Raw genomic sequence first — 18166 nt, 5'->3', positions numbered from 1 at the left:
CAATCAAAAGTGCACATCGTTCCTCGCTTTCTTTAACCACAACAACACCGGAACCAATATCTGAATATTTCTGTCGAAACTAGAGAAAATTAGTATATATTAAATTTTTTTTGTGCGCAAAATATGCGTACCTTCTTGTTCCTTCGAAGTCCAAGTCATGGGAATTTTTTGTAAAACTATCGTGATAGTCTGAAAAATATCGAAGTCGGTGACCGGCGGCCAACCATCGATATTATAATTATATATTACTATCGATTTTTTTGCACCTCTATTCTGGCTGCCCCTGAGTTGTACCACAAACAACAAAGTCAGCGTACTTTGGGCAATTTATTTTTGATACCAAATTCATATATTTATTTTTCAGCTCTTCCAATTTCCCTATTAGTTAGGCAGTCTTATTAAAAAACTTTTTTTTTTGACATTTTAAGTTTTTCTATTTCGTTTTTTCTTATTTTACATGAATTATTTTTGGCTATTGTGGCAAAAGTCCATCAGCCACTTCCTGAACACACATTTAAAAAGGATCCGTTTAGGAACTCCTCGCTCTCATCGTCGAGAGTTAGTAAGTTAGTCTCATGGTTCTCAACATTTCTGTAGAGCACTTTCTCTTTGCAAGCAAAAGGAGTTTCTTAATGACGGATCATTTTTCAGAAAAGACCAAGCAAGACTTATACCTCCAGTTATAATTATTTTAGAATTATTCACTTCTCGGGTGTGGATTTGGCTACGAGCAAAAAGTCCATCGGCCACGTTCAGAACACAAATTAAATTAAGAAACCGATTAAGAACTTCTCGCTCTCATCGTCGATTTAAATCAGTCTCATGGTTGTCAACATTTTTGTAGAGTTATTTTTGTTAGTACTCGGTGCTGGCAAAAAAATGGTTCGCTTAAAAAGTCTATAATTTTTTCGCTTCGAGATCCTTGTTTTGGTTTCGGAAAACTTTTAAAGGTCGACTAACTACCATGGGGAGCACGAAAGAAACGATCGAAATCGTTCTGACAATAAAAACATTTTAAGAACTCGTCGCTGTCGTTATCGGTGTAACTCACATCCGAACACAAAATAGTTCAAACAAATAAAATGATATAGATATTTATATTCTGAACAGGATAAGTTTTGTAATACAGGGAGCATAACTATTGTGGGTCCACTTTAGAAATCACATATTTATGATGTCGAGATCTGATATTTTCGAAGCCCTTTTATTTTTATTTTTGTGATGCGTCATAAAAATGCTTGTTTTTCAACATTTGCTTATACATATTGTACAAAGCAAGCAAAACTATTTAAAATTACTTTTTTTACAGTTGAATATTAAATATGTTGTGCATGCGGAAAAACTCTTACTAATTATATAAGAGGTAGGTAGAAATAATCTCAGCCCAGCTTGAAACTTTTGCATCCACGCTGAAAATTCTCTTTTTCTGATTGATTTTTCTGACAAAACATTTGTTTCTTACAAAGTGATTTAAAAGTGCAAACGTACAAACATGCGATTAATACTTGATCACTGCTAGCTTAGTAAACTCATAGTATCAAGTGTGCGAAAATCTGCACTTGAGCGCCACTCGACATCCAGTTCATGCAGAATACGCAAGCAGAAACATAAAGGGACTATAAAACTTAAGGACTTTACAATAATAAAAGCAGATACTCAAGCTCAAGTAGCGAAACAAAATCTGCATAAAGTGGCTGCGAACAAACAACTAATAACAACAGGGAGCAGGCAGAGGAATCGTGACGTTGCAAGTGGAAATGCGGAGGAGTCAGTTATCGAATCTGGTGGCAAGGTACAATGTGTGTGACTGTTTAAAGATATACATACGTAGAGTGTACACATGGTCGTTTCCATACAGCTCGAGGAAGGAGGGTGCTCATAGAGTAGGTTACTGAAAGATTTGTTATGAATCACAAATGTAACGAAAATGGACAAAGTACGCTCTGGCTTATATCATATTTTTATACATGATTGGGATCCTAAAGAAATTATATTAATATGGCGATGCACAAATACATAAGTAATTTTTTACTATTTTAAATTAATTTTTTAAAATAATACTAGTTGTACGCAAATGCTTTCTCAATATTAAGAACGCGCATCTCTGTCCGAAAGTAGCAGACCGAGAGCGAGATGGAGAGTCCGCATTCCGATGCTGCGCTGTGATTGGCCTCTGGGCGGCCATTTTCCCCCAACGGTACCCGTGTGTGTGTGGCACAAGAGCAGCATGCCACAAGGCGGTCTGGGTGCAAGAAGTACTCGCTCAGTACCGAAATCGAGCTGACAAATTGCAGACACGGTCGAGTGCGCATCGGAACGGCACTTTACGGCTTTCGGCTCTCGGCTCACGGGTTACGGGTTACGGGTCTCGACCAGTTCGCTTACGGTTCGCGCGGGGGCATAGTACTCCGCCACCTACTTGATTAGCCAACTACACCCGAGCTACCCCTTCAAGTGTCGCAAGTTCAAGTGCGATTTGGCAAATCGTTGTATTTATTTAAATTCTAAGTGCTTCTCAAGTGGCCAAGTGATCGCGTCGCGAGGATGTTGCAGCACCATCAGCAGCAGGCTCAATCGGGTGGCTACTACGACTACAACCAGTCCCCCAGTCCGGGCGGTCTCACAAACGCGGATGCCCTGAACACCACTCCGTTTTCGGTCAAGGATATACTGAACATGGTCAACCAAACGGAGGCCTACGAAGGCGCCTACGGACACCTCGAGAGGTAAGCTTTCAGCGCTTGCACCTAACCATTGGGGATTTTATTTTAAAAATGATCTGTTCCACTATGATTCAGAAGAATAATGTATTTGGAATAGAGTAGAATTGCAAAGCCAATGTGATATAGGGATCAGTAAGATTCGGTTAAGGAATAATAATTAAAGGCATAGAATTCCAAGAATAGTTAGTAAATGATATAAGATCGCCAATTTGTAATCCTTCTTATATGTCTTAGAAGTCGCTGGAGAATCTAAAAAGTATAAGCTTAAGGACAACCCCAGACCAACTGTTGTTCAACCGGTGTTTACTTATTACCCAGCATCTTCTGGAACACCTCTTTCACTTCTACCTGTCAGTAACTTCTTCCCGAAGACAGCGCCCATCCCGTTCCCAAGCGCATTTTATTTATTTTTATTTAATAGGGCTCCATAGGAAAATTAATTTCTACCAATTTTCCAACGAAAGATAATGTTTTGATAACCTTCCGTCGAGACGTAGCAGAAGAAATCCTATGAAAACACACAGAGAGCATGAATTGCAAATAGGACCTGGGACCGGAGAGTCAGTCGTAGGATCGGGGCAGGGGCTTCGACAAATCATCGTTATTTGTACAAGAGGACGAAGACAGAGATGAGGACACACAGTGTTAACAATAAGAACAACAAGGTCCGAGGCAGGCAGTCGTCAGTTAGGTGGTCAGCCGATCCTTTTTGGGCTGGTCAACATGTGTGATTCGCATGTGTGTCCGCCGCCCAGGGGCGTCCTTAATTTCCTGATGAGCCATGAAATGATGTCACCCGGGATCCTGTCGCGCCAGCAGGAAGTGGGCAGAAAGTCTCCGGCCCGGGGAGCCGGTGTGTCCGCAGGGTCCGGCGTGATGCAACATATGGCGGCCATGCATCTGTAGCCCCGTGTCTAACCTTCCGCCTTTCCCATTTCCCTGCTTTCCCGCAGTGCCACCGCTGCATCGGCGCTCTATGGCGCCAACGAGTACCAGCCACATCTCCACCAGCACCCGCATCAGTACCAGCAGCACCAGCAATCCGAGTTTTCGGTCCCGCAGCAACTGCATCCGCAGCACTTGGACGATGGCACCACCACCACATCGGCCTCCCTGTCGCCACTCCTGCCACCCCCGCCCCATCAGCTGTACGGCGGCTACCAGGACTACGGAATGCCCGCCCACATGTTCCAGCATCACCACGGACATCCCCACCAGAGTTTCCAGCCCTCGGCCTCGGCCTACAACATGTCCGCCTCGCCGTTTTACGCCGGATCCTCGGCGACGGCCTACCAAAGTCCCGCCACCTACAACTACAACTACGCCGGAACCGGAACCCTAAGCGGAGAGGTGTACGGCGGAGCCCCGCCCTCGGCGGTGGGCATTAAGAACGAGTACATCCCCACGCCCTATGTGACGCCCTCGCCCACCCTGGACCTCAACAGCTCCGCGGAGGTGGACAGCCTGCAAACGCCGGCGCAAAAGCTCTGCGGGAACCCCCTGACGCAGCGCCTCATGGAGACGGCCAGCAACTCGGCGTCGCTAAGGAGCATTCACAGTGGCGAGGAGGGTGTAAAGAGAAGTGAGTATTTAATTAAAATAGGGTGGCTGTAAACCCTGGAAAAAAATAAGGTAGAACATCTGAAATATTATTTTTTGTTTTTTCTTATTTATAATTATTCAAAAACATTTACACGTTATATGAAACGATATTTATTAAATATTGCTATTAGTAGTAGGTTATAGGACATTATGCTTTGGTAATCCTAAATTTGTAGGTAAACACCGACGATTAAAAATTTCTTTAAAAGACTCCTAGAGTGCTTATGCCGAAGATAAACTTCAGTTGAAATAAGGGAACGGTTATAATCTTGTAAACAACCTGACTTTTGTTATAAAACTCGAAACATTAGTTATAAAAAAATTAAACTCCAAATCAAACAGAATATAAAAAATAAAAAAAATACTTTTGATAAATCATTTTAATATGATCAATGAATTTAGGTTATTTAACAATAGTTATGTTCAGTATCGTCGAAAAGTATCTTTCATGGAGACCTATGGAGTACAGAAATTAACATTAAAATCCTTAGCACTTTTAAAATATTGAAATATTTTTCCTGAGACGATGCTAGTAATCCTAAGATTCAATAAATAAATAAATAATATATTAATAAAATAAAAAATAATATACTAATATAACTTTAACCCTAACCTTTCAGAGGACAACAGCCAGGTGACCTCCTCGCGGTCAGAGCTGCGTAAGAACAGCGTAAGCGGCACCGGTACCCATGGCAGCAACAATGGATCCTCCAAGCCAAGGATGAAGCGAAAGCCGCGCGTGCTTTTCTCGCAGGCCCAGGTCCTGGAGCTGGAATGTCGCTTTCGGCTGAAAAAGTATCTGACCGGAGCGGAGCGCGAGATAATCGCCCAGAAGCTGAATCTCTCGGCGACGCAGGTTAAGATCTGGTTCCAGAATCGGCGCTACAAGTCCAAGCGCGGTGACATCGACTGCGAGGGCATCGCCAAGCACCTGAAGCTGAAGTCCGAGCCCCTGCACTCGCCCAGCTCGCTGCCCCCGCCGATCCCCAACCACGTGATGTGGCCCCCGACCATCCAGCAATCCCAGCAGCAGCAGATCCCGCACATGCAGTAGCCCACAGCTCACAGGACGAAGGACTCGAGTCTCTAATTTATTGCAGTTTCAAGCAGAACGTACGTGGTAGTGTAAGCAAACGCCTCATAGCTCTAGTACCTTGTTTTATGTACATATTGGACAATAAATGAAGTTTAAGACGAACTGTTTGGGAAAATTTATTTGTTAATGATCATACAACTGTATCTTCGGGAGAAATATTTAAATATTTTGATAGAACCATGTATGACATATCAATTTACTTTGAAGATTTATAGATTCAAAGACCGTTTTATTTCTACCAAATAATTTTACATCATATAAAATATAAATGTATTGAATATTATTTCATTCGATGTAAAGTTCATTAGCTTTTTTGCCTGGTTCAGCCTTTGTCAAAGAAAAATTACACCATTTAAATGTCCATGACTCCTTGCTCTCCCGCACTCGTATTTATATCTTTATGAACCCCCTTCGATCGGCCACCAATCCATTAGGCACCGCATCTGCGTATAATTGCCGCCGATCGCCGCATAAATCAATTTTATCGGAGCGAGCGATCAGTTTTATGAAAAACGAATTCAAAGGCGAATGAAAACACAACAATTTCCGTTTAGAGCTGGAAATGTTTTCCCTTTTCCAACTTTTCGCAGGGATTCCTCCTCGGGGAAAGGGGAAGTGCGTTGGCGGCAGACACTACAAAGGTTGCATTTATGAAACGTTTAAGTGGCACCGATGCAACAGTAAAATGTTTTCCTGCCTCCACAGATACAGCTACAGATACCCTCGTTGAGATACGAAGAGCATGCTCCTCCTCGCCTGTTATGACAGCCATCGGGGCAAGGGCTAATATTTCATTGGGGCTGTTTCTGGCTCGGATTCCGGATTCTGTTGGTGTTGGATCGGATCAGAGTCGGTGGTGTTGTGGCAGTGGCGTATCAATTACTCCACAAACACAAGGCGGGGGTGGGGTCAAACGGCGAGGGGAGGTTGCGGCCACAGACCAACAAGTGCAGCTGATCACACTTTCGGCTGGCTTGGGTTTCCACATTTCTGACAGCCGGAGCTTCTGGGGTGAGCCGTCGGGTGGAGACCCCGATTCCGCTGCCCTGGGTTAAGTGTCAATCACGTGGATCGCGGGATTAGCTCTAATGAACACACAGATACAGCCTTCTATAATTGTTTTTCTACAGGGAGCTATTTAATTGTTTTAAACTAATTTTGGGTCATTGCATACGGACTTCTAGTGAACTAGTGAACGGACTAGTGAAACAAAGCAACTCTATACGAATAAAAGTATAAGCGACTATGGCCAGTTCCTCCATGTACCTTAAGTTTAAACTTTTGGCAACAGTGTACAAAAAAAGTCATGATTTTCCAACTTTAAAAAACAAATTCAAAGCTCAGATTTTAAAATTTTAAAATATTTTAACACTACCCTAAAAGCAATTAATACTTAAACTCTTATTTAAAACTAGTATTTGTTCGACAGCTACATCTTTTTATAATAACTACTTAAACTCTAGTTGCATTACCTATACATATTTATCACATATTTATTTATATAAACACGCACATTTGGCATAACTGCAATATACTATTAATAAAATTTTCAATATTTAAGCTTACTACAACAAGGATTCTTTTTGAAGATATCCAACATGTATTGTATATATACCCAAATATTTCTATGATTAATAAAAAATTTCCAAAATAGAAATTACTAAATAGAATGAACGAATTTGTATCTCCAATAAAATTATTTACAAATAGTTTGATTACATACCAAAACAACGTTTTTTAAGAGGGGATTTGGGGATTTCTGCAGACACATTTACGAGAGGAGTTGGTATTCTGGCTCCCAGCGACCCAGAGGAGTCGACCTTGGAGTGGCAAACAAAACGCCCTCGCAGGCGCAGGAGGATAATGCATGTCAAGTGGCACTAAACATGACCTAATGGACCACACTGACCGGACACGCCCCCGTCGCGAGGGCGGAATGTGAATCGGCGACCCGTAAACAATTACGGTCTCGTCTTTCACTGTCGGCGGCAATGTTGCGGCGACGTGTTCCCCTCCGCCGAGGATCTCGGCCCGGAGGATCTCGGTCTGGAGTCTAGACCGACGCAACTCTCAAGTGGAGAATTTGTCATTCCCATATATCACACGAAGGATCGGGGAGTTGGCGATAAGCCAGGCTAGAGTTCGCCCTGTAGCGCCGTTTAATTCATGTTCCGTCAGAGGATCAAAGGTTCTGGGGCCGCAGTCGCAGCTGTGACCTCGCCCCCTCACTTTCCCCTTTCTCTCGACTGCTTTCACTGCTCTCATTTGCATTTCCTCAATGCGACACACCGCCAAAGCAAGCGTAAGGTAAGCAAATTAAGATTTATTAACAACAATAAATAAACAATATGAAAAGGCTACAATGGCAACAGCACTGTCGGTGGTTTTGGGGCCAGAACAGTTTCCATTTCCGCAGCCTTTGAATAATGCCGCCAGATCAATTACGTAATTATACCCAGTACTGGTGCTAAACTCTTGGGCATGCATAACTAATTTGAATAATTAACTTATTATTATTATAAACAAGTAAAGGCTGTTTTTCATCTGCAGTATTTAAAATTTTTATATTATTTAAATCTACTCTCGAGAAAAGGAACCTAAAGGGTCTTGAACCTAGAATAAACATATTTTTAAGATACTTAATAGTCAAAAGATATGATAAACACATATAAAGTAAGACTAATATTTCTGGGTATAATAATTATATAGAGTGGTATAAGAGTCCCAGCATGCTCATCTAGTATGAGGATTGGTAAAATCGCGATGTATGTTAATCAGGGGTATCTCAAAGGCGACCCTTGTCTTCGTCCATGCTTCCACTTTCCCTTTTCGCCTATCACCCTCGCTGTCACTGCTCCAGATCCAGAGCCAGATCCAATGCTGTCAAGTGGATGCCAGAGTGACTCTGGCAGACTCCATTAAAGCCTTTGACATTTTATCGGAAAATCCATCCATGCCTGTATACATTTTTATTTGATGTGCGCATAAAATTGCGATCTCGTCTTACATTTGCCCCTCCGAACCGCACAAGTTCTGGCTGTCTCTGGTTTATGTCCGTTGGCTTATGGTTTTGTGTGGCTTTCAAGTGGGAAATTGTGACAATTATATTCAAATTAATTGAGTAATTGCATTCGGAATCCGAGCGGCGGCATTTTGGAGCATTTGATTTATGGCGTGTGGAAACTGGCACTCAAGAAGTTAAATCCGAACAAGCCAATAATCCCATGGCGTTGATGTCGCTCTAAAATTGATGAAATTCGAGTTCCTTCCGCCGGCACCCAGCATCCTAATCTACTTGGGGAGCCTCTAAGGAATCTCTTCAACCGATTAAATGATATTCCCTTCGCCGTATTTTTATAAATTTATAGGATTAGAGACGTCAAAAATAACGATAAAGTTTATTGCAAAACATATGAATGGCCAGAAATGTATTTTTATGTTTAAGATTGATTCTTTACTTTTAAAATCAATATAGTTTCAAGCCAAATTCTACATATCTGTCAACCAAACCTGCTTCTGTACAAAGTGCATTAAAACAAGAGTAGAAGTTAACTTCGGCTTGCGGAATTCATGCATTCCTTTTTTTAGGCAATTTTTTTTACATCTGTATGTTGTTGGAGTAGTCCGAAGTCAGAAGTTTGCAACGCAGTGAAGGAAACGTTTCTGACCCTATAAAGTATACATATTCTTGATCAGCGTCACTAGACGAGTCGATCTAGCCATGTCCCTCTGTCCGTCTGTCCGTCCGTCTGTCCGTTTCTACGCAAACTAGTCTCAGTTTTAAAGCTATCGGGATACAAATTTCGAATTAAATTTTATCAAAATCGGAGGACTATATGATGTTGCTGTCATAGGAACGATCGGAAAATTGGTTGGAAAATTATATACAACAAATTCTAGCTTTCGTGCTTTTTGATATTTAACCTTCTCAGCTTGGAAATAAAATTTTTTAATTAGTTCTGAATTTTCAATTAATTTTATCAAAATCGGTTATCTATATCATACAGCTGTCATAGGAACAATCGGGAAATTAGTGGGAAAATAATATGGAACTAAATCAGTATACCCTCTGAAAGGGTATAAAAATGATAAAAAACACCAAGACAATTGAAAGCCAAGAACTTGGATCGAAATTAAAAATGGTTCCCCATGAATATCATATATATAGAAAAAAGTTAAGTGTTTTTATTCAGTACTTTCTCAGAGTTTAAGTGATTTTTGTATTTGTCGTTTTTTGGAAAAGATATAAAATTGCATTTCAATGGAGTGCTAGGATTCTTGTCAGATTGTTAAACTAATTGTACATTTGCATGTCTTTTAATTTCCAGAGAGTTCAAAAGTTAGATAAATTCAATAAGGAATTTTTTGTTTTCGTTTTACATCTTTAATGTTGCATTAGAGGGCTTATGACTTGAGCTCTCCCAATTATTTCGATTTCGATTAAAAAATCCTGATGGCTCGAATGCAGCGAGGAGTTTCCAAAAAAGGAATTTAATGCATGAACCCAACATTAACAAAATGTAGTATTTAATTTTAAGTTGTTTTATTTTCATTATTAAAGTATAATTTTAATTTTTTATTTGCGGACATTTCAAAATCGATAAATAAAATAATGAGACTACCTCATCCTGGACCAAAATTAATGAGATAGGGGGATAGGCTGGTGGGTACGCCAGGGGGTACGCCGCGGGTAACCCGGCTGGAACGATGGCGTAACTTTGGTAATGATACATATCGATGAAAATATGTAAAATTCGATATTTGTATAACAAAAACTAAAATTAAATTTACTTTCATTGATTAGAGTGACCGACTTCTTATAAAAGCCCAATTAATACAAAAATAACCAAAGACTTTATAAGTATCAAAATACCAAAATATATATATCGAATGTTAAATTATAAATAAGTCCACAATCATGTTAACAACACAATTATGTTGACTTTCATTCCATCTCCTAGAGATATTGAATCAGTGCTATTTCTAGCTATGTAGATTTTGAATTTCTTCCCTTGCGGATTTTCAATTTCTGCCCTCGTGGGGTTTTGAATTTAACATTATTACTTCTATGATTTTGATCTGCTCTTGCACCGAGGGGATGTGACCACCGTTATCCATACTCTATTTTAGAGTCTTGAAATCGTTTAAATTCTTAATTAGTGACGATCGCACCTTAAAAAAAATTTCTGATATCAACTTTCCTCACTCTCCTCACTGATTTATTCACTTATTTCCAAAATTATGAAATTTGAAAGTCAATAATTTTCAACTCAGAGTGAAGAAGAAAAAATACAACATAAATTTTCGGAATGGTTAAATTTGTGCGCAAAATTGAGGGCAGTGCAGAAACGAATTATAACGTCAATACATTCCAGAACATTAAAATGAGCATAAAGCTAGGATTAAATATATCCCAAAGTCTGACCGTGTAGTTGGATTTTTAGACCTGGGAGACGGTTATTCTGACAATGACCAACACGCATCTCCAGCAGAGGGAATGCTTGCGGCTATGATCTGTGGCCAAGAAACAAAGTTAAAAGTTTGTTTGAAAGTGTAGGAAACAACTTCTTGAATTTGATGAAATTACTCTATGACACGGGGTCTATGCCGTTGCCTTCCTTTGCCACTGTTAGATTTCGATGCATCTTAACAGCGCTGTTGAAATTTAACAGCGACACTTCGTTCGCTTACGTTTTGACACGAACCGGCTGTAAGTTACATTGCGGCGTGCAAGTAGAATATATGGTTGTTGTCTCGGATGCCATCACCAATCGATTACGATAAATACTATCGGCGCAAGTTTTAAATTTGTGCTGGGAATTATTTAAGCTGGTCAACCCGTTTTATCCTTGTTGGCTAATGCTTAAAAAAAAAACAAATTCTATTTAGATTATCAATAAAAAAATGTATTATTTCATTAAAATTGATTTATTTTGTTAATTCAAATTTAAATAAAAAGGTTGGACAACCTACTCAGCACAGATTTAAGCGACTTTTGGGCGTGCTAATTACGAAATTATTACGCTGATAACGAAATTTATAATCTAGCGTCATTAGAAGCTAAAGTTACAGGGGTGTCGAAAAAGATTTATTTCACATGCTACACGAGTGGAAATGGTATAACAAGCAACGTTGCTGTTTTACTTTTCCACTAATAGGAAAATAATAAAGTAAAAACATTTTTATCCTAGATTGGTCGGAAAATATGTTTCCGACCCCATAAAGTATATATATTCTTGATGAGGATCACTAGCCGAGTCGATCTGAACTCTGAGATCTAGGAAATTATAAAAGATTCCTGGGCTTCCTACGAAGTGCAAGTTTGTTTCAGTGGGGTGCCACGCCCATTCTAGCGCGGATTGACCTGAAAAAATATGACACGCCCACCCTAACGCCCACATAACAAATGCGAGTAGGTGGCGCATTAAAATATTCCTTGCTACCTATATATTTCCATTTTTCTTTTGTTCCCCTAAGTAGAGTAAGTTAATGTATGATTTTTTCCCAAATGACTGAGTTGTACGTCACTAAAAGAAGCAATATTTATTAAATTGAGGACATTTTATTCTCAAAACCTTTTCAAATTGGCAAGGGCTTGTTAAAATGTGATCAAAAGTAAAGTCGACCGCTTTATTGGCTTATCTTACGGTGGCATACTGAATATAACGATGCGGCGAAGTACGCCCTAACAAAAAATATGATTTACCCTACTGAGGAGTGGGTGGGTGTAAAAGTCAATGCCAACCTAGCGACGACGAGGAACACTTGCGTCTGCTCAACGCTAAAGTGCCGCAGAGGGATCGGGTTTCTGGGCCAGAGCAATGAATGATAAGGAAAACAGGGAAATGCAAACATTTGAAGTGGCTTTTGATAAACCATTAAATAAAACTCAATACCACGAGGACAACAATTCCGTTTGGGGGTGGAGTGGGAGTCCCGAAATCAAACAAGAAACTGTCGCGTTTAATTGAAAACGCCAATTCATCATGAGGTGGAGGGCAGGATATTCATGGTGGGCCTGGGCCACCCCCTCTTCATGTAATCGAATACCTGCTCCATTCAAGGGTAATCGCATCAGCAGAAGAAGCTAACCAAATTAGCGACAACACAGTCCGAGATCCGCTCTTTTCCGGCGCGTGCGACTAGCATTATTACCACACTAATTATTCGGGTATTATCGAGAGGCATTCAGTCGAAAAGGAATAACGAGTAGCAGTTCCTGCCCGATCCCAGTCCCAATCGCACACCGCACTTGGACCCGAATTGGTTACTCAAATCTGACCGCAAAACAAGGAGCTCACCCCCACACCCTCCCCCTTTCGAGCTGGTCTTCCATTGTTGGCCTGACTTTTCGGCGCCCGCGGCATTAAGAGCCACTGAATTGGCAATAAAAAGATTATAGCCCGAAGGTGTGAAGTGTAGTGGAGGGCAGGGAATCGCACCGGGCCAGAAATCGCCGCACAAAAGGGCACGAAAGACACCCCCAACGGCGAGGCGGCGAGAACATGTGCTGGTTTTCCTCGGGCTTGTTCCCAGCGGTTCACTCGAGTCGAGTGAATGTGAATGAGTGCTTCTCCGAGCGAGTGCGCAGCCATGTTGCCATCTCTGCCGAGCATCCAATCAGCGAGGAAGAGTGCTCTTTGGGCCCCGGAGCAGCCAATGGCGGGCACTTTCTCCGAGAACTCCCACGGTAATCTCAGGGTTGAGGGCCCCACATCTCCAGGTTTGGTTTTCTACCAGCAGATACTTACACCATCGATTACGGTCCTAATTAAAGAATTTCAAGTTAATATATATTATAACTTTTAACATTACGTTCATATATAGCTAAGTATAACAACTTACTTTCTAAATATATTATTTCATCTAATTAAAAAACATAATATTAAATAAACCAGTATCTCTAAATTTTAAATTTCTATAGAACATTCCGATTCTTTTAGATGATAGTCTCAGATATGAAGGTTTGTTCTTAAGTGCTGCACTTAAACATAAAGTTTTAGTTTATCGTACTATTCAAAGATGGATCCTCTAAAACTTATATATTGAAAATGTGAAATGTTATTCGAAAAAAAATAAAATATCTGTTTTGAAAGTGTAAAACTGTCTAATAACTAATAATATAACTCTAAAAATATGAGGGGTATGAAAAACAGTGACCTGAGTTTACTAAAAACCAAGTAAGAATGTAAACAAATGCCCCAAGAAAATGCATTCCTGCGGCCCCATTAAAGTGTTGTTTAGTTTTGGTTTCCAATCCCAATCGGTTCCATTACCCAACTAACCTACTTAGAGGCACGAGTGCGAGTCTACGGATACCTTTTCGAGTTCCTTCCAAATGATTTAAGTTCTAAACAAATCGTTAACCCAAACAAATGATGCAGGTCGAACTGGTGAATGTGTAGTGCAGGATTGCACTGGGGAGACTGTACCCGAAATATAAAATACGGAATTCGGGAGAGCAGTTAGCAGGGTTATAAACAATAAACAGGATGCATGCACTCCCCTAGGAAATAAGGCTCACCATATATATTCCTATAAGTAGAGGCAGCCGTAACCATTTTACGACAACTTTTGTTTACGCACTTGAGAGGAAACTCAAAAGGCTCTCCGGCCACATTTCGAGTCCACCAATGGGAGCAATCGAATGCCCATATCCACCACCACCAGATGCCACTTGAGTGTCGAGCACAGTTCCACTCCGAGGAGGCGAGTGGTTCTCGCCGGGGATCTGGGCGGCTATTTAAAGACAGCCCGGAGCGTCCGGCTCAAGCACATTCGCAGCGCAGCCCTCGAGCCGTAAAGATCGGAAAACCGAAGGAAAATCCGTAGTGAACAAGTGTCGAGAGAAACAGACTAGGAAAACCCCTAGAAAAAGGCCCAAAAATATTCAATAAATTCCAAAACATGCTGAATATGGAAAGTGCGGGTGTGAGTGCTGCGATGGCGGGTCTGAGCAAGTCCCTGACCACGCCCTTCTCCATCAACGACATCCTGACGCGCAGCAGTCCGGAAACGCGTCGCATGTCCAGCGTGGACTCCGAACCGGAAGCGGAAAAGCTGAAGCCCACCGATCGCGAGCGGTCCGCCTCCAAATCTCCACCACTCTGCTGCCGCGATCTCAGTCTGTACAAGCTGGCCCAATCCAAGGAGCTGCAAGCAGCCAACACCCGGCCCACGGCCAACTACCTGCAGTACTATGCGGCGGCAATGGACAACAATAACCACCATGGCCATCAGACCCATCAGAGCCACCATCACCAGGCAACGGGCACCTCGAACTCCAGCGCCGCGGACTACATGCAGCGCAAATTGGCCTACTTTGGATCCACCCTCGCCGCTCCCCTGGACATGAGGCGCTGCACCAGCAACGACTCCGGTAAGTTTTAAAAGCCTGGCTAATGGAACCCTCCATTGTTTGCTCTTTTATAAATTGGTTTGGCTAATTTTCCCTAATTTTCCCGTTGCAGACTGTGACTCACCGCCTCCTTTGAGCAGCTCGCCCTCCGAATCGCCCCTTTCCCACGACGGCAGTGGCTTGAGCCGCAAGAAGCGGTCGCGTGCCGCTTTCAGCCATGCCCAGGTCTTCGAGCTGGAGCGCCGTTTTGCCCAACAGCGCTACCTATCTGGCCCGGAGCGCAGCGAGATGGCCAAGAGCCTTCGGCTGACGGAGACCCAGGTGAAGATCTGGTTCCAGAACCGACGCTACAAGACCAAGCGCAAGCAGATCCAGCAGCACGAGGCGGCTCTGCTGGGGGCCAGCAAGAGGGTGCCTGTCCAGGTGCTGGTGCGCGAGGACGGCAGCACCACCTACGCCCACATGGCCGCCCCGGGGGCGGGGCACGGCCTGGATCCCGCCCTGATCAACATTTACCGGCACCAGCTGCAGCTGGCCTACGGCGGTCTGCCGCTGCCCCAGATGCAGATGCCCTTCCCGTACTTCTACCCGCAGCACAAGGTGCCGCAGCCCATACCGCCGCCCACCCAGTCGTCCAGCTTCGTGACCGCCTCCTCGGCCTCCTCGTCGCCCGTTCCCCTGCCCCTGCCGGGCGCAATGCGTCCACAGCGCACCCCCTGTCCCAGTCCCAGCGGCCAGGTGATGAGCGTGGAGAGCGGCGCCGAGAGCGTTCACTCGGCGGCGGAGGATGGCGACGAGAACGTGGAGATCGACTAGATCTGGATGGATCTGCGTCCCGGAGGGGGTTACTTTTTTGTGATAGCCGTAGAAATTGTGTTTTAGCGTACATGTGTAACCTGTAGATGTCCCATAGCTTTAGTAGCCTTAAGTTTTAGTTGTACCTACCCGAGAGCTAAATAAAATCATATATGAAAAGAAACTTGGTGTGGTTACTTGGGTAATTGGTTAAGGGTTTTACTATCCTCTGGTAATTTGTTGTATTGGGTTTATTTTTCCTTGTCACGAAAGAAAGTATTTTCTGTATTTTATGGTCACAATAAATCTTTAAAGTGAAACTAAATTAAACACTTATAATTATAAAATAATGTAGATATTTAGCCAGAAATATATGAGTGAGTTTAACAAGTTGTTTGTATATTGTCCTTATGGTAAACTAAAAGAAGATTAAAAGCCTCGTTGAATGGATGAAATCCTAGCCAATGTGTTTAGGTATATTCTGAATACACAGACATTACATTTATGGAAAGAAAAGTCTTATTGAGTGGAAGTAAAGTTGATGCACTCTTTTACATCTTTGGCATGAACTTTTATAGTTGTAGAATATCTACGGTTATATGGTACTGAAGAACTAAAGAAAAATGTTTAAAAAACATGGAACATTTTCAACTAACGATTACTGGAATCGTATTTGCTTTAAAATCTGATTGTAGTTGTAGCGTAGAAAGGAATTTTTGAAAGAGTTATCGAAGCTCGCCCGCGATTGTTGTAGAAATTGATACCACATGACCTCAATTCGCATCAACAGGCGGGAGAGGCCCCTCGAACCTCAGACCCTCAAGAATGACAGCGATCGGGCGGAGGAGGGCCTCGAGAGGCGTTCCGCTGAAGTGGCCATGCGTGTGGCCGGAGCCTTGCGAAAACCGAAGTCCCAAATCCAAAAGCCGCTGATGATGACCGACTGTGACGGCCCACTCAACGTCGACACAGAAGTGCTTCAATGTGTCAGGAGGGTCGGGCCGGACGTCTGTGACCCACAAACCACCGACTTACACACGATCCCCGGGCGCTTTCGCACGAGATCATCGCGGGAGGGGGAGGGATGGGAACGGACATAGACGCATCCTTAGCGGCACAGTTGGTGGCTGACGACGAGGAGGACAAGCCTCAAGTGTCCGGCGGCGACAATTCCAACGGCCTACCAGGCGATGTTTACAAACAAACAAATAGAATCACCAACTGACGCCCAGGATCTGAAAGGGACATGTGACCGTGAAGAACGTAATCGACCGATCAGTGCTAAACATCCACTTCAGAGGGCTGGGGGGCGGTTGGCAACAAGGTTGCTCGGATTTCTTGTGCAACATTTTCAAATTGCCATTGACAGTACTTACCCCATCCCCTCCTTGAATAAAATGTTTCTAAAATTGGGTTTTACAATTTAAATATATTTTTTTAAATCCTACTTTATTATTTATTATTTCATCGTATGCAATCCTTTGGCGCCAGAAGTATCTTTGGGGTTAATTCTTCCGAGTGCTGGTCCTCGGAAGTGGAACATTGAACGCGCGTCTGCTGACTGCCAACTGAAAAAACAATCATAGTACCAGCGATCTCTCTAAGTACGTACGCTGCTCTTGGGCGCATTCTCAGACTAAAAGCCCGCAGGCATTTGACAAATTTGGGACACTAAAATCGATTGACAGCTGTAATTACTTGTGTCAATACGAGTTTCAGCGGTGCGAGTCTGTATCTTTTGGTTACTAGGCTCTACAAAGCGTTCATTTATGTTTCTTGTTTGTGCAATTAGTTTATTTTCATCATTATTATCAAATATTATTTTAGAAAATATGTAAGTATATGTAGACTATGACGTAAGCGGAACTGTATCAATTCTTGGCAAGGTCAAGGATTATTTTAAAGGTAAAATATCAAGCTAAAGATATAGTTCTAAATAAGCTACAAGCATTAGTTAGTCCTTCATTAAAGTAGTAGTAGTAGAATATAAATTTCAACAAATGCTAAGATAATCTTAGATTTTCTTAAAAATGTAATGAACCTCCATGTACTTATTTAATGAGTAATGAGTACAGAAACAAAATGCTGTGTAGTTTATACTCCCAACCTACAATAAAAATGCTTGAGTGGAAACACAGATTGAGTGGCTTTCGAAGGATATGAGTGAATTTTCGAGGCCCTTCCCACTCCACGGACTCTCCCTCTTCTCCCCCTGCGGATTCAAGGCATCTTTGAGTTTCGGTTTCATTTTCGGTTTTATAGCACGCTTCGGACTTCGTGTTAGCCCGCTGAAGGGTTGAAGAACACTCGCTGCATGTGGTCCTGGAGTGAACCCGCTCGTCCTGCTGCCGGCGGCCTGGCTACTAATTTGTTTATACTGCGCCGCCTCCGGATTTGTTTATGCAACCTTTTTACGACACACATCGCCTCACATGAGGCCGGGGTGCCACGAGATGTCAGCTACTTGACGGCAATCCTTTTAAACCGGGCCGCCGCTGTTTGACTTGTAATTAATATGGAAATTAGTCATGGGCCCTGGGCCCAAGTGGCGTATGCGCAATCTTTGAACTGCAATTAGTCGTCGCCTGTCAC

At 42.4% G+C, this 18166-nt stretch overlaps 2 protein-coding genes across 2 annotated transcripts; both read left to right on the top strand.

The window, feature by feature from the left end:
- The first annotated feature begins 2484 nt into the window (after positions 1–2484).
- LOC108027060 (muscle-specific homeobox protein tinman) lies at positions 2485–5523 on the top strand. The gene is made up of 3 exons (XM_017098269.3): positions 2485–2726; positions 3677–4305; positions 4946–5523. Exons 1-3 carry the CDS (start codon positions 2545–2547, stop codon positions 5377–5379), a joined length of 1245 nt encoding a protein of 414 aa, XP_016953758.1. The 5' UTR covers positions 2485–2544; the 3' UTR covers positions 5380–5523.
- Positions 5524–14213: 8690 nt separating this feature from the next.
- LOC108027036 (homeobox protein bagpipe) lies at positions 14214–15723 on the top strand. Its single transcript, XM_017098236.2, has 2 exons — positions 14214–14800; positions 14892–15723. Exons 1-2 carry the CDS (start codon positions 14329–14331, stop codon positions 15593–15595), a joined length of 1176 nt encoding a protein of 391 aa, XP_016953725.1. The 5' UTR covers positions 14214–14328; the 3' UTR covers positions 15596–15723.
- Positions 15724–18166: the final 2443 nt, after the last annotated feature.

The sequence above is a fragment of the Drosophila biarmipes genome, chromosome 3R (assembly GCF_025231255.1).
Source record: "Drosophila biarmipes strain raj3 chromosome 3R, RU_DBia_V1.1, whole genome shotgun sequence".
Classification (NCBI taxonomy): Eukaryota; Metazoa; Arthropoda; class Insecta; order Diptera; family Drosophilidae; genus Drosophila; species Drosophila biarmipes.
The sequence above is the reverse complement of the archived record's forward strand: the minus strand, read 5'-3'. Positions and strand labels throughout refer to the sequence as shown.